This window comes from Triticum dicoccoides, chromosome 3B, assembly GCF_002162155.2.
Source record: "Triticum dicoccoides isolate Atlit2015 ecotype Zavitan chromosome 3B, WEW_v2.0, whole genome shotgun sequence".
NCBI lineage: Eukaryota > Viridiplantae > Streptophyta > Magnoliopsida > Poales > Poaceae > Triticum > Triticum dicoccoides.
In genome coordinates this window covers 836082078-836093947 of record NC_041385.1, presented here as the reverse complement: position 1 = coordinate 836093947, position 11870 = coordinate 836082078, and the positions used below count along the sequence as shown (strand labels likewise).

The window sequence follows — 11870 nt, the reverse complement described above, 5'->3', positions numbered from 1 at the left end:
CTGGCCCCTGCTCGCCCCCCCTTGTCTCCGCCACTGACTGGAGATGGTGCTTGCACCAGGTGACCACGCCTTTGAATTCGATCACGACGTCGGTCGAGAGGCGGATTGACGCTTCCTTGCCAGAGCCATCGCTCGCCTCCGCCGGCTTGATCGACACATGCACGCCTCGCATCCCGCCAAATTGCTTGCACGGTGTCAGGGTCGCATGCCTATGACATTCCTCCCTCCGAAATGAGCCAACAGAGACACAATGGTCGCTCAGATTGCGATCCGCTGCCATGATGGTGTACGTACTGTTACTTGTTAGCTCGTCGCCATCTATGTCGTAGATCGGTTGTGGCTGAGCTTGCGCAGCGTAGCACGGGGTGGTCAGCTGCAGGGCCATAGCCAAACCAGAGAGTGAGACGATGACCAAGAAACAAAAGTGTTCCATGTCTATGAAAGTATTAACTCACAATAAGTTGATGTTGTTGCTTGGGGCATCCAGATAGTAGGATTATATAGATAGTGCGGTCTGTGGTGAGCAACAATTAATTGCTAGCATTTAAGTAGAAAATATATGCATAGTAGTAGTTCAAGATTGTAACCTCATTCAATGTCCTGGATTTGGTTCTTTCTGCCGCAATATTTTCTGTAGATAAGCCTCATTAGTGTCATAGATTTTTTTTCTTCGGTCAATTTATTGTGTGTGCATGGGTAGGAAGATATACAATGTTCAATTTATTAATGAAATATTTTTTCTTTCATATATATTATTGGATATATAATCCTCCATTTATTAATGATCCTAAGTGGACGTGATTAAATGTCCGAGGTTCGTATCTTTGTACCACAATATTTTCCCTAGATAAGACTCATTCCTGTCATTGACTTTTTTTTTCTTCAATCAATTTATTTTGTGTGCATAGGTACGGAGATATACAATGCTCCATTTATTAATGAAATCTGTTTCTTTATTCTGCGTACATATAGCACATATAGATAGTTGGATATACAATCTCCATTTATTAATGTTAAGTTTTATCAAGAAAGAATTATGTGTACCAAAAATCTAAAGAAATATGTGATTGTAGGTCGACCTCATTCAATGTTACAGGTTTGGTTCTTTCCGCAACACTATTTTCTGTAGATAAGCATCATTTGTGGCATAGATTTTTTTTGACCAATTTATTCTGTGTGCAGAGGTAGGGAGATATACAATGCTCCATTTATTAATGAAATATAGAATCATGCATTTATTAATGATATTATTATCAATAAAGAATTTTCTATATCTGAAATCTAAGGAATTATGTGACTGTAGGTGGACCACATTAATTGATACTAGTAGAACGCCCGCCCGTGCATTGCCATAGGCTTTTCACTTTTTCCGCTTACCCTTATGAATACAATGCATATTAAATTTCACATGTATATATTTATTCTGATTGCGAATATAATGTATATCATATTTTTCATATATATAAAGGATAACCTGCAAAATTTTGGAAAAAAATGGAATTCACTTCAACTGCAATGTAACACGATGATGTAAACATAGAGAGCAATGGTCCAGGCAATTATATGTTACAAACTAACACATACCTTATGATTCTCATGCACATCACTTGGGTTTGTCATAGTTGAAGGAAATATGCCCTAGAGGCAATAATAAAGTTATTATTTATTTTCTTATATCATGATAAATGTTTATTATTCATGCTAGAATTGTATTAACCGGAAACATAATACATGTGTGAATATATAGACAAACAGAGTGTCACTACTATGCCTCTACTTGACTAGCTTGTTAATCAAAGATGGTTATGTTTCCTAACCATAGACAAAAGAGTTGTTATTTGATTAACATCATTAGTTGAATGATCTGATTGACATGACCCATTCCGTTAGCTTAGCACCCGATCGTTTAGTATGTTGCTATTGCTTTCTTCATGACTTATACATGTTCTTGTAACTATGAGATTATGCAACTCCCGTTTACCGGAGGAACACTTTGGGTGCTACCAAACGTCACAACGTAACTGGGTAATTATAAAGGAGTACTACATGTGTCTTCAAAGGTACATGTTGGGTTGGCGTATTTCGAGATTAGGTTTTGTCACTTCGATTGTCGGAGAGGTATCTCTGGGCCCTCTCCGTAATGCACATCACTTAAGCCTTGCAAGCATTGCAACTAATGAGTTAGTTGCGAGATGATGTATTACGGAACGAGTAAAGAGACTTGCCAATAATGAGACTGAACTAGGTATTGGATACCGACGATCGAATCTCGGGCAAGTAACATGCCGATGACAAAGGGAACAATGTATGTTGTTATGCGGTTTGACCGATAAAGATCTTTGTAGAATATGTAGGAGCCAATATGGGCATCCAGGTTCCGCTATTGGTTATTGACCGAGAATAGTTCTCGGTCATGTCTACATAGTTCTCGAACCCGTAGGGTCCGCACGCTTAAGGTTTCGATGACAGTTATATTATGAGTTTATGAGTTTTGATGTACCGAAGGAGTTTGGAGTCCCGGATGAGAACGGGGACATGACGAGGAGTCTCGAAATGGTCGAGACGTAAAGATCGATATATTGGACGACTATATTCGGAGTTCGGAAAGGTTCCGAGTGATTCGGATATTTTTCGGAGTACCGGAGAGTTACGGGAATTCGCCGGGGAGTATATGGGCCTTATTGGGCCATACGGGAATAGAGGAGAGAGGCCGAAAGGAAGGAGGCGCGCAGCCCCTCTCTGGTCCGAATTGGACAAGGGGTGCGGCCCCCCTTTCCTTCCTCCTCTCCTCCTCTTTCCTCCCCTTCTCCTACTCCAACAAGGAAGGAGGGAGTCCTACTCCCGGTGGGAGTAGGACTCACCTTGGCGCGCCCCTCCTAGGCCGGCCGCCCCCTCCCCCCTTGCTCCTTTATATACGGGGGCAGGGGGGCACCTCTAGGCACGGCAACACAAGTTGATCTACGGATCGTACCTTAGCCGTGTGCGGTGCCCCCCTCCACCATATTCCACCTTGTTCATATCATCGCGGAGTTTAGGCGAAGCCCTGCGCCGGTAGAGCATCATCATCGTCACCATGCCGTCGTGCTGACGGAACTCATCCCCGAAGCTTTGCTGGATCGGAGCCCGGGGATCGTCATCGAGCTGAACGTGTGCTGAACTCGGAGGTGCCGTACGTTCGGTGCTTGGATCGGTCGGATCGTGAAGACGTATGACTACATCAACCGCATTGTGCTAACGCTTCCGCTTACGATCTACGAGGGTACGTGGACAACACTCTCCCCTCTCGTTGCTATGCCATCACCATGATCTTGCGTGTACGTAGGAAATTTTTTGAAATTACTACGTTCCCCAACAATAGTCATCTTCACTCGTGGTGGTAACCGTCTTTTCTTCCCCCATCGTTGTCATCCTTCTCATCCTCGTTCAATATATTGGTCAGCAGCATGTTCTTCTTCTAGAGAGAACCCTAGCCTAGGTACTCCAGGAGTTGCCTCGCGAGAGGGTCCATGTTGTTGATGTTGATGGCCGCAACAACATCGAGCGGGGCCAAGAGGTTGTTGATGCTCTTGATCTCCTCCGCATGGCTTCCATCTCCATCAATGGCACGGCCAGCATCCACGTCTTCTCATCTTCCTCCCAAGCACATTGTAAATAAATTTAATCTGAATCTGGTATATGATAATATTACTAATTTATGTTCCCTAAAAATAAAGATAAACTCAAATTAGTTGAAATTTTCTAGCAGTTTACTTGGGGACTAGTTTTTTTAAAATTTTGGTGTCGCAACAAAGTAAATTACGAAACAAGTCCTCATGTGTATGCATACATTTTTCGTTTGGCTAATTTAACTGGTCCTAGGAGATCATTGTAAAATTGTATCGGAGGCAAAATGGAAATAAATTATAGACCATTAAGACAAAATATTATATGGCTTGTTGTACATATAAAAGTGGCACGTACATACAAACAGATTTAGTTTTGGGATCCCAAAACCCCTTAACTGCGATATACTCAACTATTTTCTTCAACAGAGTGGTACACCATGAGTGGCGTTAAGCCAAACCCATTGACGGGAAGTGCTCGGTTAGGATAACTCCTGTTTCAGTGCCGGGATCAACAGGAGGGTAATTCGAGGTTAGCTGTCGATGCCATTGTATATTATGAAAATAGAATAGTAAAAGAAACAAGATGAACTTGGTAAATGTATGGCATTTGAGTTGATTACGATACTGTACCTTACCCAACTAGTTTTTCACATCTTATTGTTTGTTTAACCAAGCCATCTTTAGTTCCGCAAATACCGTATCCACAAAGGATTATAAAATAACTTTGACACATTACGGTTCACCATCCTGAAAGCAAGCCTTAATACTTCTGCATTGTTGCAGAAGTAGCGTATGAGATGATTAATTAAAAAAGTATCATAAGTACTTGACCTCAAAAAAAATATCATAAGTACCATTTAAACAACAAAAACTACAGCTTCGTTTGCATATATAAATGAAACATTCATTTACATCATTTAAATTATAATCCTCATCAGGTCAATATAGAAAGGGAATATACATAGAGCGTATAAAATCACTCGACGCCAATGGCTTAAAAAGGGAATAATTCATCATCAAATTTGAAGTTACAACCCAAACTGTGTTAATAGTGAAGGGGGACACTACGCACCCTAAATTCAAGTCAAAAATCTACCTAAATGATAACACCCACACGTGTGGCAGTTTTGCAACTCGCCCACACGCGTGGATCATCGTCCAGTCGAGTTTGCACGAATCTTGACAGATTGAGGCAGAATTTGCGTGCCACGTAGGACGGGGCTGGTGTGTGGGCGTTGGAGAGTTCGCCCACACGCCCCGCAGCATGCTGTGTGGGCGAACTAGTTTCTGCCCACACAGCCACCACCTAGTCCATTCGCGTGTGGGCGAACTGTTTTTACGCGTACCTTATTGAATGGCAACTGCAGTTACGCGTACATGGCAATTAGGTAAATATATATGGCAACTATGATTCGTTGCTAGACGGCAACTGCAGTTGTGCGTACGTGGCAACCAGATAAACACACATGACAACTGTGATTAGCCATACATGGCAACTATGGTTGGACCAGACGTGGCAACTCGGTAAACACACATGTCAACTACTGTTTGACCATATGTGGCAAGTGGTTAATCACACATGGCAACTATGGTTTGTTTACACGCGGCAACTACCATAAATTAGACATGACAATTATAGTTAACCAAAACAGATAGAGTTACCATGCTTTTACAACTACATTTGCCATCCCGGATGGCAACTAAATCGTTATCCCGCGGGTACCTAACATAGTTGCGCGAGGACGTGTGGGTATTTTTGCTTCATGCCACACGCGCGGGATGAAGATGAGTGGTACTTGTTGGGCGTATGGCACGAAGTACCTGCGCCTGCACGTGTGGGCAATTCTAGTATTCGCCCATACACAACCCGTGTGGGTTGCCTTCTGCTCACGTCACACACAGTGCGTGAACGGATGTCTAGCATGCCACACGTGTGGGCATTATCTGGACCCAAAATCTAAACCTGGAAGCTGCTATGACAATCAATTAATCAATCAACTGACCAATGAATGGCTAGAATTCATGAATCCGAAGGCAACGCAGTGACCAACCTTTTCATGTTTTTTCCCTTTTTGCGCAGTTGATTTATTTTATGAAGCAGGTTAGAACTATGTAGAGGTTCCTTTTCCGGATATTAATAAAACAATGTATAGATAGTCCATCACAAGCCGAGGCTTCCAGAAACATACTCCCTCCGTTCCGATTTACACTTCATGGTTTTAATTTAAATTTGAACTAAAACCACGATGAGTAAATCGGAACGGAGGAAGTACTACGTAATCCCCTATTCATGAACACGTTTCTAATAGGCTAATGGGCAAGTGACACGTGCATTACTGGGGAATGGGGGTTGAGAGCTCATACTCCCTGACTTGCGCACCCTTGACACCCCCCCCCTCCCCCCAAAAAAAAAAACTAAATTGGACGACCTATAGAGTTAAACAATTAGTACTTAAATAGCCTTTCTTCAATGGTTCTTTTCTGCTGTTTCTTATTTGGTTGGTTTCGTATTAAGATATTTTCAAAAAACAAAAAAAAAATACATGCTTATGAATAAAAAAATAGTTGAATTAAAAAAATATTCATGATTTTTCGAAAAAATAAAAAAATACATGCTTATGAATGAAAATATTATATGTTTACGAATTCAAAAAATATTCATGAATTTTCAAAAAATTCTGAATTTTGAAATTATTTATTAATTCAGAAAAAGTTCCCGAATTTGACAAAATGTTCATGAATTTGAATTTTTTTCATGATTTTTAAAATAGTGTGTGCCAGTTAAAAAATGTTCATGATTTGAAAAATATTTTTGTGAATATAAAAAATGTTCACAGTTTTGCAAAAAGTGTTCATGAATTCAAAATAAAAATGTCCATGAAATCAAATATTGTTCATGGATTAGAGAAATGTTTGCGAATTAATTTTTTTTCGTGGATAAACTAATGTTCATGAATTCAAAATGTTCATGATTTTTGAAAAAAGGCTCCCAAAATTTAAATATTTTAAGTTTGTTAAAAATGTTCATAAATTTAGGAAAAAAATATGAATTCATGAAATATTAGATGTTGACAAATTTAAAAAAATTGCGATTTCAGAAAATTCATGATATACAAAAATGCTTGATAATAAACATTGTTTATGAAATTGAAAATAAATGGAAAGTAAAAGCTGTAGAAAATCGAATGGAAACAAAAAAAAATGGACATGAAAGGTTTTAGAACTTTTTCAACCCCAGTGCAGAATAGGGTGAAAGAAACGTCCTCTATTAACTTTGAAGCTTGCGATGGCAGTATGCGATACGTCGCTACTAAGAGACCTGCGCAGTTAATAGGGATTGCCGGGGGCGATACTCGTGTGTAGCGATTGTTGGTTGCGGTAGTCCACTATTTGAATGCTACTCCATTCTGCATACGCTCCATTACACTTCTTTGTTAATTCCATACAATCATTAATAAATTGGACATTATAAAAAGATGGATTACTACAAACAAGGAAAAACTGAAATAATTGCCGTCGTGCACTTCATACAAATGAGTTAAAGAGGAGCATGCGCATAAAAAAAGGCGATTAATGATGCATACACAGAAGCTCCTGCTTTCCGAGGGTCTTTCCACTCTGTTCATAGTAGCAGCAGGCAGCAGCAATCTAGAATATGCTTCAGAATTCTGACCACAGTTCACAGTATCTGGTCGCAAATTTACACTTCTCCCCAATTATGTGTGTAGATAAACCTGGGGGAGAAGCTACACAAAATTCAGTGTCCAAACCGCTATAACAGGTAATCGAGGAGACTCGTGAGACAATCATAGGCTGATACACTCATCTAAAATCTGCATAACCATCATTGTAAACACTACACATCGGACAACTGACTACAACTAAATAATCAGTCCGCCGTCCCACTGACTCCAGCAAGAAATGGCATATAAATTCTCTGCTATCTCGCCCATTCCCCCCAAAAGTAATCATTAACCGATGTTAGCTCAGGAAGAGGAGGGGAATAATGGGTGGAGCTTTCTCCACCCATTGAACAAAATGTGTGTGGGTTAAATTTTTGGGCACTAAAAAGTGCTTTTTAGGACACGGAAAATTCCGTGTGTTCAACAGCTGCCCTAAAATAGGGCACCCAAAACAGCAAAACCTCATTTCTTTTAAACAAACATTCGAACGCTTCGACCATATTTCATACGTCGATCCAAAGTCCCAAACATTCAAAGTTTAAACATGCAAAATACAAACATAGCTCAACTACTACATGCAAACTTAAACTAGAAACACTACAGGTTGTCCCCGTAAATTTCATCGGACATGTAACTCTCGTAGGACACGTCACTCTCGTCGCCGAAACATGGGTTGACCACACTGGAGGGGCATGCATCCTCCTCCTTGACCCGTGAAGGCCCTACCTCGCAGTCGTTCTTGCGCTTCGACCTCTCGTGATCCCTATTCTAGATTTCTAGTAGAACTGCATCTCGTATTGCCTTATTTTAGAAAAGGGATAGTGCCTTATTTTAGCGCAGCTATTGCAAATGCTCGACATGAGTGGAAGGTGTTGCTGTTCTTGCCATTGTACTTGAGCTTGAGTTCCTAACTGGAGCTCTCCTTGATGGGGTAAGAGTACTATCTGCCATCGCTGATCAGAGTAGAGAATAATCAAGAGAGCAAATCATCCAATGGAATAGCCAATGAGGAAGGCGTAGATGGGAGAAGGAAAGGGAAAACAAGGCTCTCTTAGGGCTCATTTGGTAGCTCGTTATCCCGGGGCGATCCCCGCTAAAATCCAGGGTGCATAGCCCACGAGGCCAATCGGCCCATGGAAAACTACCACGACATTAGGTCGATCGCTCGCTGTGAATATTCTGTCCCGATCCCCGTCCTTTCCCCGGGTTGGAGATCCATGCCTACAGTCGTCGGAGAGAAAAGCCACCAATTGGCGTGCGGGAGGCGACAGGGTAAAGCATACCTACCGTATAGCGATCTCCTTCACCTGAGCGCTACCTTTAGTGTTTTCATCACCTCCCCTACTTCCTGCGATCCAAACCCGAAATGGTGATCTCGCCGTGATGGAAGGTGAGGGTCCCCGATGGCCATGGAAATCCCCCGTGGCCGTAGGATATTTTCTCCTTGCGACCAAATTAGGCCTTATGGGGTGGGGAAGCACCGCAGCCAACGATCAGGTCCTTCTTCAACAGCATCGTCAAACACATCAAGGTCGGGGGAAAAGAATAACTAGGAGGGTGCTGGCAGAGTAGCTCACCACCACCAGGGACATGGAAATGAACATGGATTAGGGGCTCGACACCTGGGCCTTGGCCACCGTTGTTGTATGCGTCGCCTACGACAGAAACACGCAACATATTGAGGAAATGAATCAAAAGAAAGAGAGAAGATGGACGTTGGCGCCATTCGGTCGGCCCAAATTTTTGGTGGTCACTACACGACCGTTTGATGCAACCCTGTTTAACTGTTCGACCTCAATCTCACACGTAATCTCTTTCCTATAGTTTCGTCCCAAGAAATAGATACGAAATAAAGAGACAAGATGGAGTGTTGACCTGAGCGAGTTGCAGCCTGCTACAACACAATTCCGCGCGTGCACCACCCCTTGCATGCATTCCAAAACTCACAAGTTTGTCGCAACACAACATCTGCGGATGCAAAAATACCGGTCGCAACATCTCGTCTGCTACTTGCAGCCTTTGGTGCTGTCGGTGGCAACTCCATAGTTTAGGTTGGCTTGTATAACCGGCTTCCAGGTTATGGCGTGGTCATCTAGGATCGCAGCACCGCCGATAGCTGATTCTAGCATCAGCGCCAGTAGGTTTTAGCTCACCGCCGAGATGGTTCCAACATTGGCGCCCGCCGATTGCAGCTCGCCGCCATTTTAGTTCCAGCTCACTAGCTTGCTGGTTGCAACCCAAGGTGCCTCTGGTTTGAGAAAACCCTGACACTGGTTCCAGCAACCGCTGGTTAAGGTTCCAACATAGGTTGTTGCTAGTTCTAGCTTGCTGAGGTCGTGGTTGCAACATCCCATGTCAGGACCAGCCTCGGCGGTTGCCACTTGCAGCACTGTCGGCGCCATCTCCAACACCAATTTGTTGCTAGTCGCAGCGCACAGGGGGTGTAGTGTGTGTGTATCGTCTTCAACATCAGGTGTTGTGTGCGCATGTCGTCTCGAACAGCAGGAGGCAGTGGGCGTGTAGCAGCATTGCCATGCACCTAGTCACAAATGTGGTGGTTTCTTGCAGTTGACTCGACTCATGTGGACAGCTGGGTGAGCTCTTGATGTTCCGATCAAGGTCTCAAAACACTTTGATACATGGTGCACTAGAATGACCCGAAAAAAGAAAGCAATACCGGACGACCAGCAAAATAGGACTGTTTCATGCTTCTACTAGAAATTTATTCCTTGCAGCAAACGGTTAAGCAAGTACACATACATAGTAGCATACACACTAGCCTAGTTTGGGAGGATTTGCAGGAGGCAAGCTGGCGAGATGGAACTTCTTGAACACAACCACCAGAGGCTCACGCCCATCTTTCTCTATGGTCAGCCACCTGTGTCCATTGTAGTCGAACAACACCAGATCGCGGCACGGCGCATGGAAGCATGACGTCAGCTTGTACCCGGTGCCGTGCTTCTCGACGCGAAACATGAAACTCTTCTTGCATGTGCCTGCCGGCGCTTCGCACCCCTCCATCCCTTCGGGGCGGCCGACTGTCACATGCGTCTGGTTCGTGATCCCTCCATGGGCGTACCACTGGAGACGATGCATGCACCAGGTGACCACGCCGCGAAACTCGATCACGACGTCGGTCGAGAGGCGGGGTGACGCCTCCTTGCTGGAGCTGGAGCTCCCCTCCGCCAGCTTGATCGAAACATACCCGTCTGGATTCCTGCCAAACTTCTTGCACGGTGTTAGAATCGCACGCATACGACATCTGGGGTCCCGTAATGAGCTAACGTAGACACATTGGTCGCTCAGATTGCGGTCCACCGGCATGATGTTGTACATGTTGTGGCTTGTTAGCTCATGGCCATCTGTGTCGTAGATCGCCTGCGGCTGAGCTTGCGCAGCGTTGCACGGGTTGATTAGCTGCAAGGCCATGGCCAAGCCAGAGAGTGAGAGGATGACCAGGAAACGGAAGTGTTCCATGGCTATGAAAGTAGTAACTCGTAATTAAGTTGATTGTGTTGTTCTGCTCAGCGGCATCCAGATAGTAGGATTATATAGATGGTGTGTCGAGGAACATGTAATTTCTGGCATTTAAAAAGGATAGATATGCATAGTATTTCGAGATTGTAGGTGTATCTCATTCAATGTCCTAGATTCGGTTCTTTCTGCCGCAACAATTATTATATACAAGCCTCATTAGTGTCATAGTTTTTTTCTTCTTCGATCAGTTTGTTGTGTGTGCATAGGTAGGGAGATATACAGTCCTTCATTTATTAATGAATTTCTTTTTTTCTTTATTCCTCGGATAGATAGTTGGATATACAGTGCAATCCTCCATTTATTAATGATAAGTTATACAGTGCAATCCTCGGATATATATATATATATATATATATATATATATATATATATATATATAGAGAGAGAGAGAGAGAGAGAGAGAGAGAGAGAGAGAGAGAGAGAGAGAATCGAAAGAATTATGTGATTGTAGGTGGACCTGATTCAATGTCCCAGGTTCGGTTCTTTCTGCCACAATATTTTCTGCGATAAGATTCATTGGTGACATAGATTTTTTATTCTTGGATCAATTTGTTTTGTGTGCATAGGTAGGCAGATATACACCACTCCATTTAATAATAAAATCTTTTTTCTTTATTCTACCGATAGATAGTTGAATATATAATCCTTGGTTTAGTAATGATAAGTTTTATCAAGCAAGAATTTTGTATATAAAAAATCTAAAGAAATATGTGATTGCAGGTGCAACTCATTTAAAGTTATAGGTTTGGCTCTTCCTGCAATACTATTTTGTGTAGATAAGCCTCATTAGTGTTATAGATTTTTTTCTTTGATCAATTTATTATATGCATAGGAGGGCATATATGCAATGCTCCATTTATTAACAAAATCTTTTGTGTTTATTCTGCAGATAGGTAGCTGGAAATACAATCCTGCATTTATAAATGATAAGTATTATCAATAAAGAATTACGTATATCGAAAATCTAAAGAACTATGTGACCAGGTGGATCTCATTTAATGACATAGATTTGCTTTCTGCCACACTATTTTCTGCAGATCGACCT

The 11870-nt window shown here is 42.4% G+C and overlaps 2 protein-coding genes across 2 annotated transcripts in view; both read right to left on the bottom strand.

Moving 5' to 3' along the window:
* The window catches only part of LOC119280223 (endogenous alpha-amylase/subtilisin inhibitor-like), a 7345-nt gene extending 6912 nt beyond the window's left edge, over nucleotides 1-433 (bottom strand). The window contains exon 1 of the mRNA XM_037561148.1: nucleotides 35-433. Within this exon, the coding sequence (XP_037417045.1) occupies nucleotides 35-433 (399 nt within the window). The remainder of the gene's footprint in view (nucleotides 1-34) is intronic.
* A 9548-nt stretch (nucleotides 434-9981) lies between these two features.
* On the bottom strand, nucleotides 9982-10794 carry LOC119282566 (alpha-amylase/subtilisin inhibitor-like). Its single transcript, XM_037562746.1, has one exon. It carries the CDS (start codon nucleotides 10763-10765, stop codon nucleotides 10064-10066), a length of 702 nt encoding a protein of 233 aa, XP_037418643.1. The 5' UTR covers nucleotides 10766-10794; the 3' UTR covers nucleotides 9982-10063.
* Nucleotides 10795-11870: the final 1076 nt, after the last annotated feature.

Excerpts from the sequence above, each read along its gene's own strand:
- LOC119282566 (XM_037562746.1), bottom strand. The coding sequence starts at position 10,765 with ATGGAACACTTCCGTTTCCTGGTCATCCTCTCACTCTCTGGCTTGGCC.